At 46.5% G+C, this 24,776-nt stretch overlaps 1 protein-coding gene across 8 annotated transcripts in view; it reads left to right on the top strand.

Moving 5' to 3' along the window:
• Positions 1-24,776, top strand: part of KDM5A (lysine demethylase 5A) — a 1,841,472-nt gene that overhangs the window by 1,040,401 nt on the left and 776,295 nt on the right. For all 8 annotated transcript variants that reach the window (XR_011281783.1, XM_069628595.1, XM_069628593.1 and 5 more), the window contains one exon: positions 3,692-3,842. Coding sequence is in view for 7 of the 8 variants with exons in the window: in XM_069628595.1 (XP_069484696.1) it covers positions 3,692-3,842 (151 nt within the window). In the remaining variant the exon portion in view is untranslated. The remainder of the gene's footprint in view (positions 1-3,691; positions 3,843-24,776) is intronic.

Genomic DNA, 24,776 nt, shown 5'->3' with positions numbered 1-24,776 from the left:
TGGGAGTCTACCAAGATGAGGAATCTCTGGGAGGATGGAATAGATTGGAAGGAAACATTACTCATTGTAATTTTCAGTTTATAGATTCCCCTCCCACAGATTCTTCATTACCAGCTAAACCTGACCCTCTTCTGAAAGCCAGAAAATAAGATGAAAATCAAACACATTTAATAAAGAAAAAAAGGAAAGAAAGATTTAACATTTGCCTTAGTTTGAATTAATGTTTTTCTCAGTTTATTGCAGCTCTAAATTCTCCCTAATGAAAGGTTCCACCAGCTGCTGAGCTTGGCGGTAAAAAAAAGAAAAACGGAGGTAATGATTTGGAATGTGCTCCATTTATACTGTAACAACAACATGTAGGCAGTCAACACAGCTGGTCCTCACAGGTGACAGTTGTCGAGCTACAGTACACCTCCTGGTAAAAATGATCGTGAAGAGCTGTAACTGGAGGACAAAATGTGTAATCTGGCAGGAGAATCCATAGGAAGTACATTGCCGCTCAGTGGTTTCCCCTTCTAATGGATTCTTTCCTGCCACAGATTCCCCATCTGATATCCCTATCCCAGTATCCCATTGCAGCTGTTCTCTGGAAACGTTTTCACTGCCAGGGGGCGCATTGCTGCTCTGCGTCGGTTCCGTCTGCTGGATAGGACGTTGGGCCAATATGTATGGAGGTGCAGCGCCCCATGACCTTGGTTCCTTTTTTCTGTGCACTCTGTTCGCTAATCGGGAACACGCTTGTCAAGCTTCTTGGCCATCTTGGAACACTCCAAGGCCTCCGGTTTCAAACCGTGTACGGATTGTGGCCTGCAGATGTCTCTCGGATCCGCACCGGATATGCATGTACTGCTTGGGTGAGGGCCACGACACTCAAGTTCTACGTCTCTTGTACTAGAGATTCTAGTAAAGATGTTCAGCTTTGAATTTTTACATTGGCGCTTGTGGTGGCAGTGCTGTGACAAAACGGACCCTGTCCAGGTGGATCATTCTCTGCATCTCAGAATGCTACGATCTGGCTGGGAAGGATGTGGCTGACGGTCTCAGAGCTTATTCTTCCAGAGAAGTGTCTGCCACCTCTGCCCTGCAGAGTTGTGTCCCTGTCCTAGATATTTGCCAGGCGGCAACATGGGCCTCTCTGCACATGCTAGCTAGCCAATACTGCTTGGATTACCATGCTGGCGTGATGCCCCTTTTGATAGTGCTGTCCTCCATAGTTTTCTGGTTTAGGTGGTGTCGTTGCTTCCCTCCTCCCTCCTCCAGATTTACGTGCTGCTTTGTGAGTCTATCATAGATGAGGAATCTGTGGCAGGAAAGGATCCATTAGAGGAACAAATTACTTAACCTCTCACTAATGTTATTTCTGATGGATGTTCCTGCCACAGATTCCTCATTGCCCTCCCTCCCCCTCCCCTTCTTGCTAGCACACAATCAGTTATATTGTCAGGATTAGGATACTGGAATATGGTTAAGGCAGAACTCACCTGGACCATAAAAGGATACAGGTTGTTTGTGGCCAGTTACCCCGTGGATTTGATATCTTCCTATCAGTAGTACCAATGACAGACTCAGATTAAGATGGTCTTGCCTTGAGTTAAATTAAGACTTCCAATTGATGAATCCCTCTGGTTAAGTATTTATAGCCAGAGCGATGAATCAATGGAAAGGGCACAGAACACAACACACGCCAGGCTGTATAAGAAAAAACAACATTCAGTGTCTTCTCCTGATTTGATGACAACACGATCACATAATCCAGAAGAACTACTAGCCTGTTGGCGTCTTGAGTAAAGCAAAGGGATCTAGAGTAGAGTAGCAAAAGAAATCCTAAGGAAACGATGACTAGGAAAACAGAAGTTAGTAAGGGAGCTATTTCCAGAACGGCACGAGGGTCGCACTAGTTCCGGGTTGGTGCACCCCGGGATAGCATCCACAAAGTTCAGTGCACACTTAGAACAACCAAAAGAAATGAATGAATGAAGTAACACTTGATTCAAGGTAGGGATGTGGGTACTCTACGCTGGAGAGGATACATCCAATGCCCTTGGAAGTGAGTATAGGCAATTAGTTCTATTCACTGCTGGCACTCTGTAAGAGAAAAGAAAACAACTGAATTGTACTGGCAGAACTGTACAAAGAGGAATTCGGAAGACTCCAGAGGTACAGCAAAGTCTGTCTGCTGGATGATGAATATTGCGGAAATAACTGCTTGCGTTGCAGACCCCGCGTTCATACATGATTGGAAGACCTGACGTCTTTGAATTCCCCGCTCGGGAATGCAACACGGTAGGCAAAGAACAACAGCGGGTTGCTTTGTTGTCCGCTCGAGAATATACCCACAGAAAGGATAGCTGCGAGAGGGGCTGTTGTTAATTACAGGTGCACAGTCCGGAACAGCTATGAGAAGAACTGGATACCATGTAACAAGAAGGATCCAAAGTATCCGCAGCTTCAACCAGGAACATACTACAATCAGAAGCAGCGAGCGTCACCTGGTGTGCCTCTAAATACGTTAGTTCCAAAACCAGGTGACAAGCTGGAACTAGGAAAACACATCAACGGCGTCCCCGCTGTAAGCGCTGCTTTCCAGGAAGAGAGTCAAAGAGCCGCCAGCACATATAGAATGGGCTGACTGCCATTCTAAATGCATAATGTCTCCCTTGCAGTTCCATCAATGCGGGCTTGTTCGCTGGACCAGGGGGAAGAGCCTTGACAGGCATGACATATATGGTCTCTTGGCTTCCGAGTGCTAGAGAAAAAAGGTGGAAGTGAGGCCAGGGGGCGCTGTGCCGCTATATATACTGACCGCGACTTCCTATCGGGCGCGGGGCAGGTAGTGGTGCCGGATGGAACCGACATGGAGCCGCACTTTGCCCCCGGCGGCAGAACCGTTTCTGCAGAACAGCTGCGCTTGGATAGGGATATCATAGATGAGGAATCCGTGGCAGGAATGTCCATCGGTAAGAACAGTACCGAGAGGTAAGTAATATATTTTTACCACATATAGTTGGTCATTGATGACAATAATACGATCATATTTGATTTCTGAATGCAGCTTTAGAAGCGTGACTTATGCAATACCATCCTGCTTTTCAATGGTTTTGTCGATGTTAAGATTCAGGTTAGTGAAATCGTGATTGCAATGTCCTTTGTGCAATGTGATGTTATTGTGCAGGTGTTAGCCATGTTTCATCGACCCGCACTGGGTTCTGTTTGCTTGCCAGTAATGCACTTCCGGTAGTCTGCATCATCCAGGTTAATGGTAGCAGACTTGTCCCGAGCTCTTCCGTCGCTATTTCTACTTTACAACCTCACCATTGATCCGTGCCCCATTTTATCCCAAAAGACTTGCATGGTCTTGGCAGGTGTAGCTGTACTGTTTGGACTTCATGCGGGCCCTTACACATTTCATCACCTCTTCATGGATTTCCATGAACTGAGGTAGTACAAAAACACATTTCCTGTTCATTAAATTGGTAGCTTTGTGCACCATATGGAATTTGCAATTTCTACTGGCTTGATGCCCGTACTCCAGTGTTACCCACGTTTACAGTATTTCTTTTGGGTATTCTTGGCTAAGCATATGGGAGTTGATGAAGCTCTTTGCAGAGCTCTTCACGTGAAATTTTGACATGTTTCAGGACTCCAGAGGGACACTTTCATAATGTAATTTAATGCTGATGTTCTTTTACAGATGTAATTGAGCTCAAAGTGATGATGGAAGATGCAGAAGACAGAAAGTACCCGGAAAATGATCTTTACCGGAGGCTTCGGGATGCAGTCAAAGAGGCAGAAGCCTGTGCCTCGGTTGCTCAACTTCTTTTGAGCAAAAAGCAGAAACACAGGTAAAGGTAGACCGTCTTATGCGTGTACTGTTGTAACCATATTTTCTTGCGACTTATTCGCCCGCCTGAAGTAAGTATCCGAAAGAAGTCTGGACATAGTTGGGAGGAATCTCCCAGTCCTGTGTTCAGGATATGGGTTACTGACCGAAACCTAGGCAGCCATGCATTCCTGAAGATTTTCTTGGCTAACCTGGAGGTAAACCTGGTTAAGATATCAAAGCCAACGCTTAGGGGAGATAGGTAGACATACCAAGGTAGTATTACAGTATACTTGATGTTAGGGTAGTGTGATGGGGCCAGCTCAGTGGCCCTGTCAGAAAAAGGGGGAGGCACCCCACCCTAACCCCACTGGTGTCTGTGTGGGCAGGCCCCCTCCCATCCCTCCTTACCTACAGCGACGGAGGCCTCTGGGCCACAACAGCGGAACGCCGGCAACCACGAGGCAGTGTGGACATCCCTTTCAGTGTGCCTCCAAGCTTCACAACACCGGCAAGCGATGGAGAAAAGGGAAGCACGGCATCAAAGGGGTGCAGCGCTAATCCACACTGGCCAGCAAAGGAGCGTGTCGGCTGGAACCCACGCAGAAACGCTGCCACTAACCCGCCAGGGATTTATTATAAAAAATTAAAGGCCCCATGATGCTAGCCCTTTTAAGCCCTCCCTTGGCCTTTCCCTGTATCACCCCCTGGATCCAGGTAAGCTATTGGTTAAGGTAAGTGACCAATCCTGGTAGGATGTGGGTATTTAAGGAAGTGTGTGAGAAAGGGCAAGTGTGGGTTAGTTGGGTGAGGACAGGAGAAGGAGGAGGATGTCGTCAGAAGACCAGTGAAGGTGATAGCGTTTTGGAGTGCAGAGGATATTGTTAAGAAGGTCTGTGGAGTGTTTGTGTGAGGGGAGCGTGAGTAGTAGATGGGGCTAGTAATAGTGGCGAAAGTAGTAGTGGTTGGGAGTAGAGGTAGAAGGTGGGGGAGTAGCGAGCAAAGGAGATTAATGGTAGAGTGGAAGTTAGGAGAAGAGTGAGCAGGGCACCATATCTGTGGGTGAGCAGGGAACCATATCCCTGGGAGTCCCTGAGGGTTATACAAGGGCTAGTACAGAAGGTGTGCAGGGCACGATATCCCTGAGTAATTGGAAGGTGGTAGAGAAAGTTAGTGATTTGAGGAATAGTAGGAGTTGGGGAAACAGAGCGAGAGGAAGGAGGGAACAGAGATGAAGGAGTGGTGGGGAGATACCAGTCATTATAAGAACAGGAGTGGGAACAGACATAAGATCGAAGGGTGGAGGTGGAAAGGCGGAGTGAGAGATTGGAAGGGACAATGATGTGGTGGGATGAGAACAGTTTGAAGGGATTTGTACAGCGAGGGGTCTGGAGTGAGAGGTGGTGGAAGGAGCGTACGTGGCGCTGGGTGAAAGAAAGCACCATTCCCTATTTCCCAGCAACTAACCATTGATAGGAGATGGAGAGTTGGAAGTTCCCTAGGGTGTCGGATAACCAACGATTTAGGGAGAACACCTTTAGTTGTAGTGAGAGTGGTTACCGATCAGTAGACTACTAACAACCCGGTAGGAATGTCTGAGGTGTGGTCCCAAACCCTGGGCAAGTCGAGAGAGGAAAGGGACGGCCCTAGCACCAATATTCCCCCCCCCGTCCCTTAAAACCCCCCAAGAGATTGAAGAGACGAATTTGCCGTTCTGACGATTGAGATTTTAAATAAACACCCTTGAACTGATATTAGAGTCAGCATGGTTCTTTTGTGACGGGCAGTAGATTTCTCCTCTTGTGTGAAATCCCCACTCCTTGCGAGTCCCCCAGCACCTTTTGCTGGTCACCTGGATTTTTTGTCTAATTCTCCTGGGTAAATGGGAACCTTTTTCTGCACTCACCTTCTCTTTTACTCTGATCTAGGGAACCTTTTGGGGGATTTCTTTTTGGAGTTAAGCTTTCCACCAATTTTTAGGCATCTACTTCTTAATGGAAAAACACACAGCACCTTCTGTGCCATGTTGTCAGAAGTTCCTAGAGCTGCTTCTTCAGTTGCCCTTTGTTTCCCTGACAAACCCTTGCAGTTACCAGGGCAGGGGGGATACTTTGTATCCTACCTGCATTTTCTTTTGTGAGATCAGCACACACCACCTTATGTGGAGTGATGAGGGGATACGGTGTACCTTTTCTCGCCTCGCCAATAACATTTTGTTACTGTGACAAACCCATCTATTCAGGCTGGTAGCAGTGTACTTTCTACACCACTTTTTTTGTACATTTTATCAGAGGCTGCTATCACAGCTCCAATAAGGTACATAAAGCACACAATATACACATAAATACTGGCCTTATTTTTTAAGACCTGAACTAGATAGCCTGTCCTTGTCCTTCTACCATGCTAGCAGTGGGAGGGTCCCTTTGTCTTAGTCTTCGCCGGGCTTCACATGGAAAGCCTGCAAAAGGTTCCCTGAGTGCCTGTCAGGACCGGAAGTGGGGTAGGTCAACCGAAACTCCCCTGCCTCTCGCCCTGCAGTGTGACTGGCTGAAACGAGTTCAGACTAGGAGACTGGCTATCTCACTTGTTCAGCCACCCCCGAGGTTGAATTGTGCCTGGGACATGATTGGTGGACTCAGCTGGTGTTGCTGGATAAATTCTGCAGTCCTGGAGCAGAAACCCAGAGTCGACCACTGGAACAAGAAGATACCGTAGATGAAGACAAAGATGTCGCCAGCACTTGCAACGACCACAAGATCCTGTTGAGGCGCATCTGATGTCCGGACCTTATCACCCCAATTGACAGGGAAGATCTTAAGAAGACTACTTCCTCCCATAGATTGGTGGGCCTAATCCATCTTGAGACAAGCTACTGTTTGTGCCCTCCCCAGTAGAGCTGCGACCCCCAGGGCTGCAATCCACCAATGCCTGGGATCCTGTGCTGCACAGCTTTGCAACATCTCCAGAAGCGTTTTTGTTGGTCTGTTTTGTGGGCATCCTAAGCTTGCAACAACTCGAGCCAGCTCCAGAGAGTCCCCTCACCAGAGGCGAAAAACTGAGTAGAGTTGAACGCTGCGACAACCGTCTGCCCACCGAGCCTGTAGAAGTCAATAACAAACAATCGCCATGAAGATCCATTGCTGGACATGTTCCTGAACGAGTGCTGTTGCCAGATCCACCAAAGTCCACTTCTCCAAGTCGCTAAGACTGAAGAACCAGAGACCGGGTCTGCTGTCGCCTCACCTCTGAAACTGTCCTTCAGCAAAACCTTCACTCAAAGGTACTGTTCACTCCCGGTAAAAACCACCTGGGGACTACTTGTGTTTTTCTGTGACTTTGGGGCCTGCAGAATAGCTTGCATCTTACTACTCCTCAGGTCTCCATAGAGTAACATTTGGGGGAATTTGGCGGACAACCCTTGTACTCTCAGCAGTAAAACCGCGTCCGTGGGGCACCCATTCAGAGGGGTCACCCTAACCTTCATGAGTCAAATTGTAACAACCAACTATACTTACCTGTAACACTAGGGGATCCCTCCTGGACTCTAGTACTCTGAACACTGTGTTTTTTGCTTCTTTCTGCATTTTCCTGCCCGACCTCCAACCTCTGAACCAGTGGCCCATCTGAACTTTGACGTGTGCAGAGGTAAGATCCCCTTGGCTTACCTCTGCACACGTGCTTCGGGTAAACGCACAGCTTCAGCTCTTCATTCACAGCAATTAGGCGCACCTGGAAAGACTGCCAATTGCTTCTAGACTCTTCCTATGCAGTCACAGCCAAACAGGGTTTGTGAGCACAGGGCCAAATCAGAGCCTGCAGGTGAAATCTGCTCTTCCTGCACTCCAGCGTCCCTTCTGTTGTGGTAATTTTTGATTTAAGTTGTTTATGCTTTGTTTAATTATTCTGTTGTGAGGGGCAGTTTTGCATATGCTAGGAGTTTTACAATAGACCATAGACTAGGTAGGGAATTCCCTGGTAGAGTGGGCTTAGTTAGATTTTATGTGTACCTTTTTTCTTTAAAACAACATTTCAAGTGAGAAAACTACAAGCAGTTGTCTGCCACACATTACTGACTATCGCAGCTTTCAGTAGGCCTGTCACAGATAGTGACTTTTGAAAAACTCCCTAACGCCTGACATCATATAAAATGTGTATTTTATTTTATTTATTATTAATTCTTAAGAACTTTTTATATTTACACAAATATACTATAACATTACCAATACACATATTTTGGTAAAAATGACAAAATCCTAAAACCACGCTCTTAATCAATAATTTTACCTGAATAAAAGCAGAATGATACATTCATACATTAACACCATGCTTAATACTTTGTATTTGTATTTTGTATTTGTACATTTATATAGCGCACATGACGGACCAAACCGTATAGCGGTGCAGCTGAAACAACAAATGTATGCGAAGCACAACAAAGCCCAGGAACAGGGGCACAGAAAAATCTACAAAAGAAAGACCCTTGTCTGAACAGAAACATCTTCAATGTCTTGTGAAACTGATAGTGATTTGAGTGTCTTAATTTCTCTGGGAATTGAGTTCCACAGTTTTGGACAAAGACTGCGAATTGTCTGTCTCCCCTTGTTATACAGGATGAGGGGGGAATGGACAAAAGCAAACAGTACTTGGATCGTTGGCCTCTCCATGGTTGGTAGCGTTGAATCTTACCTTGCAAATATATTGGGGCTGAGCCGTTAAAGCATTTAAATATACGGCAAGCCACCTTAAATCTAATGCAATCTTCCACTGCTAACCAGTGCAAGGCGCAATGAGAGGGGGGGAAACATGGGCTGTTTTGCCCAACCTAAAGATCAATCTAATTGCTGCATTGTGGACTCTTTGAAGCCTCTGTACTTGTGTAAGCAGAATATCCATCAGCTGGCTATTGCAATAGTCCAAATGTGCATTTGTCAAGGTGCCTAACACAAAAGCATGATCATCATTAGGAATATAAGGAAGTACCTTCCGTAGAAGTCTCGGAGAATAATATACTGCCTGAATCTTGGCTCCACCCTGGCCTTCACTGCCAAGTTTGTCCTGCCAGACACAGCCCAGGTTCTTAACGTTAGAAACAAACCTAAGATTGGTCCCTAGGAGGGTCGGAATAGGCAGTTCCTTAGCAGAGTAAAGTAGATGTCTTGGTCCGAACAGAATGAGCTCGCTCTTGGCTGCATTCAACTGGAGCTGATTACCAGACATCCATTCACTAATTTCATCTAGGCACTTATTGAGTTTTATAAATGCTTCATCAAAATTGACTATCCTGATGATTTGAGCATCATTTGCATAGGAATGGAAAATAATCACACGACGTCTCAATCGCCAGCAAGGGACGCAAGTACAGATTAAACAATAAAGGTGAAAGGGAGGATCCCTTTGGAACTTCACAACTCATCTTAATAGGCCGAAAAAAACTCACACAGCCTAACCTGCTGTCGACGATTTGTCAAGAATGATTCAAACCAGCTAATGGCGTTATCAGAGAACTTGCCCACCACGTGCAGGCGCTCCAAGAAAATATGAAGGTTCACGTATCAAAGGCCGCAGATAGGTCTAGCATCACCAACTGGGAGAGCTCACCTTGATCCGTGGCCTCTAATAAATCATCCTGAATGGACAATAAGGCAGTCTCGGTTCCAAACCTAGGTCTGAAACCTGATTGAAAAGTGTCCAGCAATAGTTCCTGCTCCACAAATTCCTGCGACTGACCAGTGACTACCTTCTTGAGGATCTTTGTGGGCCATGTAAGACCTGCAACAGGTCAATAATTCTGGAGAATCTGTGGGTCCAAAGTAGGTTTTTTTCAATAGAGGTGTAATTATAGAATGCTTTTGTTTTTGAGGGACTGTCCTATGAGTCAGGGATTTGTTAACAAACCTAGTTACAAAGTAAGTTATTTCCAACGACAAGCGTTTTGCTGCGTAAGCAGGAAGAGTCATTGTTAGGTTTCAATACCTCAATCAAAGTGTACCTCATTTTCAGATACCTGATGAAAATCAAAGGTCAGCAACAAGCTCGACATCTGTAAATCAGTTGATTCCACTGGGGGTTGGGCGGTAGCCAGTCTAGACAAAATCAAAGCTGATGCCTGGGTTTTAGTTGCGATTGCTTTAAGTTCAATTTTGTCAATGAAAAACGAGTTAAAAAGATTAGCCTGGGAAAAAGAGGATTCAATCAGTGCAACCTCACAGCTAGGTTGACAAAGTTTAGACACAATATAAAAATATTCTCTAGGCGTATTACTTGCAGTCTTTGTTTATTTGGATAAAAGCTTGTTTATAGCAGGTCAAAGCACCTCTTGCCCTATAGGCTGTCTCTGAATTGTATTCCTTTTGCCATTTTCAACCTGTTTGACTCCCCAGTTTATGTAGAGGAATTAATCTCTCTATGAGCCAGGGTTTAGAAGTCCTTGGGTTAGGTTTTAGGGGTGCCGACTTGGAACAAATAGCGTCAATGGTCAAAGCTCCTACAGAGAGGAATTCTTCACTCAGAAACAGAATGTCAGTGGAGGCAAGTGCGTCCTTAACTTTCGCGCCAGTGATCCTATCCAGGTCTTTAATTTTCTGGGAGAAAACAAACAGTCTTCCTTAATACTGGCCTTATCCCCCCTAGGCAGGATCAAGGTAAAGAACTGTAAAAAGTGATCCGACCAATGGATTGGCATGGTCCCCGTCAGAGAGGCATAATTGCCTCTTGCTATGAGTACATCCAGGCAGTGGGCTTTTATGTGAGAAGGCTGTGTCCTTAGTGGATATAATCCATGATTACTAGATATTCGTCACCCATTAGTAATATCTCCTTGTATTTGCTCCCTACAGTAGTTAAAAAGGAATTCAGATTCTCCAAAAATTGGCTACTTGAGCCAGGTGGTCTATATCCCAATACTATACGAATAGAGGCTCTTGTAAAAAGATTAAATGTTAGATGCCCTACCTTGGCACCATCCCCCATTCAAGGATGTTCAAGTGTTTAATCTGTAGGGCAGCTTATGAATGGCTGCTATGCCCCTCCCCTTTTGCCTACCCGGTTTATACATTTTATGAGATAGTTCTCAAACTAATTTGTGGAAAAAGCTCTGGCAGGCCTCTGTAAACCAAGACTCGGTGATAAGCAATAAGTCCAAGTCATGCTCCTCAATAAGCTCTGCTATTTCAGTAGTGTAGCATGAGCACAGGCAGACCTTGCATTAATAAGGGCTGCCTTAAAACTCAATATATCTATATTTCCCTCCACTGCCTGAATTTTCACCAGAGGCTTGGCAATGCCTAGTTCCCTGATTTTATTTAAAGTTCTAAGAGAGAAATCACTATGAGCATTATCTAGCTCCTTCAAGAGGAGAGTGTCGTATGTAAACCCCCCGTCACCCCATCTATGATTTCTCACATACCTTGCTACAGTAAGATTTGAGTCCGTGTGAAGGGCTCTAAATGCTAGTAGACGTAATTCAAAACCGTCAGCATCTCCCGCCGACCCAGGCTGAAACAGGCTAAAACAGGCTTTGAGTGAGCGCCTTGTGCTTACGCAGGCCAGTTAAAGCCAGTGGTGCGACCCAATCTCGTCACACTGGTGTGTGTCCCAGAGGAATCTCGGGAAATGTAGGCAATTGCACAGTGCAAAGTGCAATCACTAAACTATTGTAATAGATGTGCAAATTTGCTAAGTAAAATTAAAGCGGTCTACAATTTAAAACAAATCCTATCTATATAAAATTCAAATGATAGCGCAAATTCAAATATAAGCTGCAAGTACTACAATTTAGTATCAGTGCTCAAGATTTAATGCTCCGTCTAACGGGAAACTCGGTTCTGCTTCATAGCGCAACTCCGGGTATCGACGAGGCCGATAACCTAAGCAGTCGTGTACTATTCCCCCAAGACATCTTAATCATCAATATTCAATTTAACTATTTCATAAGTTCCTTTACCTTCCTCCAAACATTGTAGAGTGCAATGTGCGCAAATGATTTCAGTTCTTAAACAGCACCAGAATGCTTCTCCCTTTAAGCCTTGATAATTGTGAACTAAGCTACGCTGCATGTTCATATTGATTGGGGTTGTTTGTTCGTCTGATTGTTTGCGGTGAACTGTGCACAATAAATCTGCTGACATTAGAACAATTATCAAACGAACAAACAACCCCAATCAATATGAACCGGAAATGCAGCTGGCCCCACCCACTTTCCCCTACTTACCCATATGCTCGCCTCCACGTCCTCTGCACCCCAGCGGCATCAGATTCGGCCCTCTAAAATGGGTCATTTCCGACGCCGCAGGGCCCCTTCTCTTTTTTTGTTCGGTCCCCTGCCTCCCATGTTGAGGAAGCAGGGGGACACCCCTGCAACTTCCCCACCCCCCAAGGCCAAAAATATCAAACATCGGGAGCAGGGTCACCCCTGCAACCTCTTCTCCACATGTTCGGTATGTTTTTTAATTGATCGAATTTTACTGGCCGAATTCGGTCAAATGTACCATTCGATCATTTATAAACAAACAATTTGGCTCATACCATTCATATACAGCTGCCCAAGTTTACGACTCAGTCAATACATGTTGTGCCTTTTCCTCTATCCCTTTCACTTTGCACACACAGCATGTTTGTTCGTCTTGACCCACTCCAAGTTTGAGCCTATGTGCGATAACACTGGCAGTTTGTTGACTCTCATTAACACCCGCTGCAGGGTGGGAGCCGGGCACAGTGTTGGGTAGCTCTTTGGTACCCTATATGTGTGGGTTTACTTTGATTTCTTGGTAGCATTTTAATTTTGTCAAATGCGATGAGTTAGCGCACTAGTCCAATCTTTCTAATTTAGTCACACATTTTTTTTTAAAGGTTTGATAGTCTAGATCCCAATCCGGATTCCAATCCAATTTTTCAAACGTTTGGTTCACCGCCTGTGCAAATGTATTAGTAGTCCTTCCAATGGCTCCTTCTCCCAGTAGTTTCGGTGAAGGGTACATAGGTTTTGTTTGAGATTTGATATAGAACACCCATTCTTTTTAATGCCATTGCAGGGAGTGGAGTCGGGCCCAGTTCCAGTCTTAACAGTTATAGAGAAACGCTGGGGCCTAGCCCCAATATTCACCTCCAGAACATTCCCTCCAGGTCCTTTAGCCAGTTCAAATCTTTCTTTCGAAGGGATTGTGTCCTCCGATGTATTCCTTATCTTTAGATATCACCTTCCAGCTTTGCTGTCCTCGGAAATTTTTTCTCTAGAGGGCGCTGCGCGTCGACGTCCACCGAGTCGATGTCCCTCGACAGCCGCCGTATCAACGACGTCATCCTGCCTATAAAGGCCGCGCGCAGCGTCCGTTGCTCAGTTCCGTTTTTCCGCGCTTACTCAGTGCCTCGGAATACCGTTGCTCAGTTTCGTAGACTATTTATCCTATTTACCTCGAGATATTCGATCCGTACTCGATGGCTTCCTCGTCGGAACCGACGACCCCTCGGTCCGGCTTCAAAAAATGCCGAGATTGTGGGAAAAAGATGTCGCTGACTGACCCTCACAGAGTTTGTCTGTGGTGTTTGGGAGCTGAACACCATTGTTCGGAGTGCGAGGACTGTATGTCCATGACAGCTAAGGCCCTGAAGGAGCGTAGGGGGAAGCTGGAGAAAGGTAAGACTTCAAAAGCGTCTTCTTCCTCGATGAAGTCGAGACATTCATCTCCTCGTCACCATTCACGCTCCAGGTCTCGGAGTGGGTCCCATCACTCCTCGAGATCGAAGCACTCGAAGAGGAGACGTCGAAGATCCCCTTCTCCGTCTTCCTCTTCCTCTGTTTCGCCAAAAAGAATCCCTTGCCCCACGAAACATAGTTCCCGGGCTGAATGGGAGGAATTCCGCAAAAATATGATGGGCGTCTTCGAGAAAGCGGTCTCGACCCCCTCGAAGACTGCCGAGAGCGATGCTCTGGTCGAAAGACCCAAAGGTCAAAAATGCCGCGAGTCGCAGTACCCGGCGAAGGAAGCTTCTCGAGCGCGTCACGAACCCTCGAGTAAAGCTATGACCTCAAAACCTTCTTCGAAGGTTCCGTCGACGCCGAGGTCGGTGTCTTCGACGCCGTTGTCGAAGGGACCTTCGACACACGGGTCTGTCGACTCGACGCCATCTTCGACACCGGCGTCGACGCCAAGGAAAGTTACGGTTACGACGCACCCAGTGGCTATCCCCAGGTCCTCGATGACGATGGCGTCGAGATTGTAGACTTCCTCGAGCAGAATCCCAATTCTATCGAGGACCTCGAGGCCTCCGCCTTTGTTTTCGACGCCACGCCCAAAGCCTTCGGCGTCGACGACATCGACGTTTTCGAGGCCGATTATGACAAGTTTGGCACCCTCTGCCTTGGAGATGGGTTTTACACCCTTTGTGAGTTCAGAACAATTGAGAACTATGTCCTCAATTATGGAAGAGGGAGAACTATCTGAACAGGAAGACACATTTGAGTTGCAGGGACCTGCAACCCCAGTTAGAGAGGAGTTATCCTCAGAAGAACGCAGGTTAAAGGATCTCCATGATTCCTTACATGAGGCAAGTGGGTTAGACACTTCCCCTGAGGTGGAGTTTGCTAGGCCAGACCCGGGGGAAGCATGCTGAAACCCCCTATAGAGCCTTAATGGCCAGGATCACAGAATTTATGGGGTGGTCAACACCTTCACAGGCTTTCCAACAAGATGACCTCACGGATGTTCTGGACAAAGGTCCACAGGAGGATCCTGTAGTGCCCTTTCATAAAGCTCTTCAGAGGAAAATTTTAACGAACTGGGAAACCCCAGATGTCGTCCCGGCAGTAAATAAAAAACTGTCTACTAAATACAGGGTATCTTCTGCAGACCCGCAGTTTTAGTCAAAACACCCATCCCCAGAAAGTCTGGTGGTACAGGCAGCATATTCTACTGACGTCAAGACTGCTTACCCTACCGTCCCACAGGACAGGGACGATAAGAAATATGATGCTATGGCAAAGAAAGTTTTTTCGGCATGTAGCATGGCGTTAAAATCTGTGAATGCTACTTGCACCCTTGCTAGATTCAGCCATACACTTTGGGAGTGTGCTTCTACAGCGGCTGACTGCATCCCGGAGGGAGAAGAAAGGGAGGCGTTCCTAAATATCATACAGGACGGTAAAGACGCTATGTGCGAATCCCTCCAGACGGGCATTGATTCGGCTGACAGTATCAGCAGAGCAATGGCGGCAAGTACAACAACCAGGAGATTCGCTTGGTTGAGAAAGTCTGGTTTTGCCCCAGATGTGCAAGCCAGGCTCTTGAACATGCCATTCGATGGCTCTTCTTTGTTTGGGAAAAAGGCGGATGACCGTTTAGAAAAACTGCAAACATCAAAAGCAGCAGCAAAATCCCTAGGCGCTGCAACCCGTCAGACACCTTTTCGTCCCACAGGAACCTCTGCGAGGGGCAAGTCCTTACGCTTCTACTCCGCATTCGGAAGAGGTAGAGGACGACCGGCTCAAAGGGGACAAAGAAGAACTACCCGAGGTGGACGGGGTAGATATTCAAAAGCCGCAGCAACAGCAGGTGCCTCTTTACCACCGGCATCTGCATCAGCTGCCCCAAAACCACTCTGAGGACTTCCCTCAGAGGACACCTGTAGGAGGCAGGTTAACAACATCTGGTGGAATGGCAGGCTATCACGTCAGATGCTTGGGCATTGGAAACAGTTGCCCAAGGTTACTGCCTGCCTCTCCTACGCATACCTCAGTCATCCACCGGGGATCAGCTCTCAGAAAGCTCCAGATCCGCTCCTCTTGCAGGAAATTTTGGACCTGCTAGAGAAAGGTGCCATAGAACCGGTACCTGTAGCGGTGAGGAACAAGGGCTGGTACTCCCCTTACTTTCTCATTCCAAAGAAAGACAGAGGACTGAGACCCATCTTGGACTTGCGAGAATTGAACAAATTCCTCAGGAAAGACAAATTCAAGATGGTAACTCTTTCTCAGATCCTTCAGGCCCTTCAGTTCCAGGACTAGTTGGTATCTCTGGACCTTCAGGACGCTCATTTCCATGTCCCTATCCATCTCAAACACAGGAAATACCTGAGGTTCGCAATTGGCAACTCTCATTATCAATTTCGAGTGCTGCTATTTGGGCTGACCTCTGCCCCGCGGGTCTTCACCAAGTTAATGTCGGTAGTGGCGGCAAGTCTAAGGAGGGAAGGGATTCACGTCTACCCTTACCTGGACGATACCATCGCAGAGACTCCAGTTCATCGGAGCGATCCTGGACACTTCCCTGGGAAAAGCCTCGCCACCAGAGGTGAGGTCTCAAGATATTCTACAGATGGTTACCAAGTTCCAAAATGCCCAACGTCTCCCAGCCTTCGACTTTTTGAGGTTGCTAGGCCTCATGGCATCCTGCATTTTCCTAGTGCCAGAGGCTCGCCTGAGAATGAGATCCCTCCAGTGGGCACTGAGGACTCAGTGGTCACAATTCTCAGGAAGAATGACAGATCTTCTTCAGGTTCCCGACAGGGTGGCTCGAGACCTTCAGTGGTGAGGTAGTCAGGAGAACATTCTGAAAGGAGAACAGTTTTGGCAACCCAGGTCGGAGATAACAGTAGTCACGGATGCCTCACTCATGGGGTGGGGAGCCCACGCCAACGACTTGACCATCAGCGGTCGTTGGTCTCCATCGGAGTCCAGACTACATATCAACCTGTTAGAGCTGAGGGCCATCAGACTTGCGCTGAAGGCGTTCCTGCCAACTGTACAAAGGAAGAATGTCCTGATAATGACTGACAACACAGTGGCCATGCATTACCTCAACAAAAGAGGAGGCGTAGGATCACTACCCCTGTGCAGAGAGGCGATGCAGCTCTGGTTTTGGGCAATCCAAGAAGGAATCTCTCTATCGGCAGTTCACCTAGCCGGAGAGAAGAACTTGACAGCGGACGCTCTGAGCAGGCAGAGCACAGTCTCCCACGAGTGGGAACTAGCTCAGGAAGTCCTTCAAGAGATCTTCGCCCTTTGGGGAACCCCTCAGGTGGATCTGTTCGCCACCAGTGTCAACAGGAAGAGCGATCTGTTCTGCTCAAGGGAATTTCCCCCGAGAGGAGCTCTGGGAGACGCGTTCATAGTAGACTGGGAGTTTCCGCTTCTGTACGTGTTCCTACCGGTCCCTGTCATTCCTCAAATGATCAGGAGGTTGAGAAGATTCCGGAAAACCATGATCCTAATTGCCCTCGATTGGGCCAGGAGAACGTGGTACCGGGACCTTCTAGACTTGTCCATCTGCCCTCCAATTCGACTTCCACTCAGAGAGAACCTACTCTCACAGAAGGGAGGTCAGGTTCTCCATCCAGACATCAAAACCCTCAACCTTCACGCTTGGCTTCTGAAAGGCTGAGGTACAAGGATTGGGACCTCCCTGATGATGATATGGAAGTGTTGCTTTCGGGAAGGAGGCCAGCAACAAAGTCTTTATACCGCTGCCGTTGGAACAGATTTTGCAGCTGGTGTAGAGAAAAGAATATCGACCCCTTTTCATGTGGTACACCAATGGTTTTGTCCTTCCTACTCTATTTGGCGAATTCAGGCCTTCAATTTGGCACCATTAAGGGCTATCTCCCAGCGCTATCCATCTTTAAGCGCACTGCGGAAGAACCATCCTATTTCAAGTTACCCTTGGTAATACAGTTTCTAAAGGGGCTAACTAACGTTTATCCCCCAAGACCATTCCAGGTTCCCCTATGGGATTTAAACTTAGTCCTAACTTTCCTGATGGGCACACCTTTCGAACCACTCCATTCTTGTTCGTTAAGATTTCTTACCCTTAAAACTCTTTTATTAATAGCACTTACATCTGCTAGAAGAGTGAGCGAGTTACAAGCTCTTTCTTGTAAACCCCCTCATACAATCTTTCACAAAGACAAAGTTGTCCTGCAAGTGAAGCCTAATTTCCTCCCAAAGGTGGTTTCTGAATTCCATATCACTCAGAAGATTACCCTTCCATCTTTCTATCCTCCTCCTCATTCTGGGAAAGAGGACGAGAGGTTACACAGGCTGGACCCTGGAAGGGCTTTAAGTTTTTACATCAGTAGACTGGCCAGGATAAGATAAGCAGACCAGGCGTTTGTAGGCTACACAGGTCACAAGCTGGGGTTACTGATAACTAAGCAGACCATTTCCAGATGGATCATTCTAGCCATTTTGGAATTTTATAAACTGGCAGGAAAAGAGCCCCCTCAAAACCTTAGGGCTCATTCGACCAGAGGTATTGCAGCTTCATCGGCCCTCAAAAGAGGAGTGCCGGTTAAAGACATTTGTGCGGCCGCCACATGGTCGTCCGTCCATACCTTTACACGATTTTAGAACTTGGATTCCTCCTCCAGTCAAGAGACTAGGTTTGGAAGGGCAGTATTGCACTCTATTCATCAGTAAAAGGCAGCATGAAGTCAGTACTCCCACCTCCAATAATAGAATACTGCTAAAGATAAAGGAATACGTCGGAGGACACAATCCCTTCGAAGAACAAGTTACTTCTTACCTTGTAACGTTCTTTCGATGGGATGTTCCTCCGACGTATTCCTTATCGACCCTCCCATCCATCCCCGCAGTTCTACTTCCCTTGTTGTTGCAGCTTACGCTCCTTCAGGGTGATTAGTCTAGTCCAGACAGAGATACTGTGGGCTACAAAACGGAACTGAGCAGTGGACGCTGCGCACGGCCTTTATAGGCAGGATGACGTCGATACGGCGGCTGTCGAGGGACATCGACTCGCCGGACGTCGACGCGCAGCGCCCTCTAGAGAAAAATTTTCCCAGGCCAGGAAAGCTGGAAGGTGATATCTAAAGATAAGGAATACGTCGGAGGAACATCCCATCGAAAGAACGTTACAAGGTAAGAAGTAACTTGTTCAACACAGTGTATCCAGTCTGTATAATAGTTGGACAAAAATATTGTTCATACAGCATTGAGATTCCAGTCATACCCTGCACATTCATTCACAAATCTCGCTATCATGGCTGTCAAGACCACTGCCTGCCTTTTCCTCAAGAAGCCTCTGGTAGTCACCTTTGGTGGTCAGCAGGATACCCAAGTATGTAAATTTGGCAACCCTTTCTATTAGGTTACCCGAGATTATAAATTTAGGTATAGTCATTTCTTTATATGAGAAATGCATTACTTTGGTTTTATCGTAATTGATCACCAAAGCATTTTGCTTCGTGTACACTTGTAATCCTATTAAGGACCTCTTAACGCCAGAGAGAGTGCAGTTGCACAGCACTAAATCTGCGTGCAATACGCACAACACAATCTCTACAATTTAGGCAGGCCAATTATGCATGCACTTTAGTTGCGACGGCAGGTCTGAGATATAAATGTTGAGCAGCAGGGGGCGCCAGCATACAACCCTGTCTTCACTCCCCTGTTTGTTCGGATGGGATGCGTGATGGCGCCCCTACTGTCCAATTTGACCTGAACAGTGGTGTTCTTGTAGAATCCCTGCACAACACGCAATAATTGATCTGAACAACCAGATCCAGTCATTTTGGACTAAAGCCTATCCTGGTCTACCATGTCAAAGGCGGCTTTAAAGTCCACCATAGCGACATAGAAATGTGTTTCCTTTGTTCTTTGTTTCCAGTATCAGGTAGTCCATCAGACGAAGCCCATTTGAAACTTATTTAGTATCTTTTTCGAGTTCGCCCAATTAGTTCTTTCAGCACCAGGGAGGCAACGATGTTCCCGGTAACATCTAGCATAGCTAGCAATCTAAAGTTAGCCGGGTCACTTGGAGTTCCTGTCTTGAAAATAGGGACTAGCAGGGACTTTTTCCAGAAAATTGGAATTCTACCAGCCACACAGACTTTTGAAAATGGAACTAGCAGGATCTCTGACCGTGATTCTGGATCATTTTTTAGGAGCACATAAGCAAAGCCGTTTGGTCCAGGTGTTCTAGAATCTTTTAATTTCTGAATCATATACAAGTTAAGTAAAAGTCTTGGTGCATCTTAAAAGTGAAACATTCAGATCATAAAGTCTCTAGGATCTGTATTTGGTCTTGGTCCTACCAGTTATGGGCAGCAACAAAGTGAAAGGACCGTCAGGATTTAGGTAAAACAATTTTCACAATTTGTTCCACATGCATACTTTAGAATTTATACAGGCACAACTGCTCTTTATTAATTTGCAAGATAGGGTGAATGGGATAATGGTCTTCATGCTGTTTGTTCACCAATGGTTCCTATTCGGGAGGATAGCTCAGGGGCAACGTGTTTGCCTTAGAAACAAGACAACAAGGAGCAACACAGATTCAATCACCGGGTCCGCACTTAGAAACCTCCTGGGTATTAAGCGCATTATAAATAACAGATCATATCATATTAGACGCAGTGATAAAGATACTGCCTTTTAGGAAAGATTTCTCTTTTTAGCAACTTTCCCTCCATAGTTCTATGGACACCCATACTTTTTTGATTTTGAACCTGGCCTGAATTTTTACAGGGAAGTTAAGCCTTCAGATGAACTCCTAGCCTTTTGCTCATGTTGTTATGGTTGGATCCTTGAGGTGCCATAGTCTAGTTGGTCCCGCTAGTTCAAGGGCTGAAGCGCTGTTCAGGTTCTTCGGAGATCGGTAGTCCAGCAAGGCGTCATCTACCGATCTTCAGTTGACTGTTCTTCTACACAGGATACTTGGCTCCAAAGCTGATCTGTGGAAATTGGCTGCAGGAGTCGTCCTCTTATCCAAGATTCTCGCTGGAAGCAAGTCCAAACAATGGTAAGGATCTGAACCATTCAAATAGCCAGCAGTGGTCCAATCAGGGACTACTGGGAGTTCCACTCATGCACTCACTCCCCCCCCCCCACCCACCCCTCTCAACTCTCTGATTGTCTGGCACCAGACAGTCCCATCCACCTCCTGGGTCCTCACACAAATGGCATGTACTAGCCTGCAAAAACAGCAGCTTTCCCGGGCAAATACATGACCATATTAGGGATTTCTTGACCTTGGAAGGCAGGAAGAAAGCCAAGAAGCAATATGGCCCAAGAAAAAGCAAAAGATCTCGTAGCGCAGCCATTTTAGGGCACTAGCCACGTTTACTAGCTTGAAGCCATAAACGCGAATGTGCACACTAAAAATAGGTTAATGTGTCTGCTGCCACCACCAGCTTGTCTTTAGGCACATATAAAAGAAACCAAAAATTCCCAGTTTAAAAGATTAAGGTGATACAATGCAGTGCAGTGGGGATACTTTTGTAAGATGCTTTGTGCACTGTTAAAAAGTTACCCAAACAGGTAAAAAGACTATCAGTTTCCCAGTACTGATAGTCTGTGTTAAGATAGATTTCTAAAATCCTTCCTTGGTGGACAGATTTCAGGAGACCACCCTAGTTATAGTGAGATGGTGAAGCTAACCCATACAAGATGAGCGTGAACAGTGGTCTAGGCTTAGTCTCAGGAGAGATGATTGGGGTTTGGGGTCCACAATGAGTCCACAGAGTGAAATACACAATGGATTCTGCTTAGACAGTGTTAGGCAGAATTGCATGCAGTACCCTCCTGGGACCACCACATACAATTAGGACTACAGGTGTAAGCAAAACCATTCTTTGGTATAAGTCTGTACTACACAGTTTTGTGAGCTGAGCAGCAAGGCTTATCTCAATAGGGAATGTGAGCAGTAAAAGGATGTTACGCAGAGGTCTTACAATCACAGTGGTTCAAGTAGACACTTACACTCAAGGTTTCTTGGTAAAACACTTATTAATTTATTAGGCAATCATTTAGAAAACATTCACTAGAAGGAGAAAACTTAATATTATAAACACACACTTCAATACCAGACCAATAAGTTTCTGAACAAATGAGGCTCCCCTGAAATAGGAGCAAAATGGCATTGCCGTTACTTTCAATTGGAGTAAAAAGGCACAAGTTAGCAGAATAAATCACAAATACGTTCTTAGGCAGTGCAAATAGTTTTAGTTCACTAGAGGACTCGATTCAGTTCAAGAGGCCCAGGCCAAAGTCAATGGATAGGAAAAAGCAGTTCTTGAAGTCAACGGTAAAGTCTTTGCCAATGTTCTCAGTAGTAGTTTGTATGAAAAAGAATCATATGTTGGGTCACAAACTGATTAGGCCTGCAAGTTGGGAAAGTTCCATGAACTTTCACTGCGAGAGGTAAGTTCTCTCAATCGGGTTGGCACAGTACCTTCATACGAAGAACAAGATGCAGCAGAAGATGTTGGTTCCTGGCAGTTCCTGCAAATCTCACTGTTCCTGAGCCTCAGTCGCGGACTAAATGGAGTCATTTCAGTTCCAGTAGCTGTAATTCAAGCACACAAGCTGGTGTCCCTCTCCCTGGTTAATCCTAACCAGCTTCGAGAATGGTATCCAGGTGGCTTACGAGTTGATTGGTCCCACCAATTCAATGGAAGAAGTCATCCTTGAAGGGGCTTCTCTGTCTAGATGAATTTGGCAATTCAGACCTGCAGCAGGGCTTCACCGGGCAAACCAACGGTCCAGGAGTTGAATCAGCTGTCCTCTTCTTGCTCGTCTTAGGTTCTTTCGTTCCAGTGGTCGACTCTGCTTTCCACTCCAAGAGACTCACTCTTTCCAGCCTAGCTGCCACTCACTCAGCAGGCCAATCACGCCAGAGTGCATTTGGGTCTCCGAGGAGACTAAGCACAGGGAGTTTCGGGCGCTGTCATGCCTACTCCCAGGAAGCCAGTTCAGGGCCAGTGTCCCCGAAAGCAGACATCATGTCCCCAGGGAGGGAGCCAGCAAACCCTTATAGGGGCTCTTTGGACATTGTCCTGGCGCCTTTGGCGCAAGGCTCATAGAAGGCATCAGTCCTGGCACCATAGGCGCCAGGCTCATTATGGGAGTGCTTGGCTGGACTTACCTGATGCAGACCATGCTGCCAGATCCAGACCTCCTTGAGGTCTGAAAGGGACTATTTTACCTATGGGACTATTTTACCAATCGGGGGTGGCTGAGGAAGAATACTAACCTGGAACTACTTTGGGGGCTATTTAAACCACTCCCAGACAGCAGTTCACGCTTCGCGTTGTTCTGCATCTAGCAGCTGGACGCTCACCGTGTCTGCTCCTGCATCCTGGCTCCAGCCACGCCCGCCTGCAACCTGGAACACCTGAAAAGGAGAGAAAGGTGAATAATTGAACTTTACCTACCTCCATCCGGAGTCCGGAACCATTACTCAGCGCCTAAGGAGAAAAAGAGACAAAACAAAGGTGAGCGAAGGAACAGATTGAGGAAGGCCTGATGCTTCCACATTAAGACTTAACTGATTTTTGTTGGGACAATCTTTCCACACCTCGGGTCGGCGCTGCTTCTTTGGCACTGCCGTACCCCGGCCCCTAAGGGGAAAAAGACACACGCATTAGTGTTGAAAGCAAGATCACTAAGGGAACCATCCATCAAAAAGACTCACCAGAGTTACCTTCGGCGAATCCATTCCTCTACGCGGATTCTTCAACCTACATCTGAAATAGAGAAAAGGACAACAGACAATTATGGCTTGAACTTTTGCAACTGAATACTTACGGCCTCATATCGGAAAAGTCAAGCGGAGTTGAATACTCACCAAACCCGAGATCCAGTGAAGTAAATGGAAATCAACGCGCCCCTGCATCGGAAGCAGGATGGAGAGCTTGTCCTTTCAGACTCTAAGGTGAGACTCTACGGGGAATCGCGGAGGGGGTTTGAGGAGTGTGAAAGGGGGGGAATCCGACACATTATCCAGCAGACAGTTAATCCCCTTTTCCATCTACAGAAGGATTCTTCTACGGGCCAGACAGGCGAGGTTTGGGGGTCCGGTCCAGTCCGTCTGCCGAGTCCTGCGCATCACCTTAGAAGAGGTAATAGCAGTCCAGAACAGATCGGCGCCTCCGTGGGAATCAGGTGAGCGTTACAGGCGCCTCCTCACTTCCTGCCCACCCCAGACACTCCAGAGCCGGTCTTCAGTCCTGAAGCCCGCTAAAGGCATAGAAACAAAGGGACCAAACCTAGTTTGGCGCGCAGAGACAAACACTAGAAGGACCTTTCCAAAAAGAAATGGCGAAAAAAGAAGACCGGGACCTGTTTAAACGAAGGGGCTTAAGGCGCCATCTTGAAAAACATGGCTCCCGTGATTTTTGGCTACCGGTGTTCGCAGTCGGAAAAAATCATGGTAGTTCGTTGTAAAACCACTGCCACCAGCCATTCTGATAGAAAAGGGTAGCATTTGACTGCTACATGAGTTTTTCGACACAGGGGATACTAGGTAACCCCTCCAGCACACTCTAGGAAGGAAGTGTGTGCTGGGTCTAGGAATTTAAAAAGATAGGTAAAGTCAATTTAACCTTACAGTCTCTGGGAAACAGTAGTTTATCTTAGTGAAGGTATTTAAACCTTTGGGAAGTCTAAAAAGCCAACCCTGTGTCACTGCACTGAGGGTGCTGTGTAACACACATGGAAAGATGCCTATGGAGTTATCTTAAAACTCCATAATCAACAAACACAAGAGTAAAACATAGATCAAAATACATGAGAGTGGGGAAAAAACGCTTGCACTCTTTCCAGGTAAAAAAAAAGTCCTCAAAATCCAGCAAAGTTGCTGGGGGTCTATAAGGTGAAGGGAATTAGCGCATTTATGAGAATTGTCCATAACAGACAGCGAAGTACAAAAATACTCTATTATAGGCCCAAAACACTAGAAAAATGAATCGAGCAGGTAATACGATCACACAACACTCGGTTATCAAACATTTCTGATGCTTGTGAATCTGCTTAGAATCACATACTGTGCATGTAGTCTGACATCTAGTGGTAATCGCAGAGTATTGCATCTTTCTTTCGAAGATCAAAAGGGGACATCGACATGGACGTGACTGTAACACTGTCCCTAACGTGACGTGCATTGTACCCAAAATCCCTCATGCGTCGACGCCGCAACTAGTTGGTCATTTTATGTGGAGCTTGCAAGAG

The sequence above is a fragment of the Ambystoma mexicanum genome, chromosome 12 (assembly GCF_040938575.1).
Source record: "Ambystoma mexicanum isolate Mex_15411 chromosome 12, UKY_AmexF1_1, whole genome shotgun sequence".
NCBI lineage: Eukaryota > Metazoa > Chordata > Amphibia > Caudata > Ambystomatidae > Ambystoma > Ambystoma mexicanum.
This window is presented reverse-complemented; position numbering and strand designations above follow the sequence as displayed.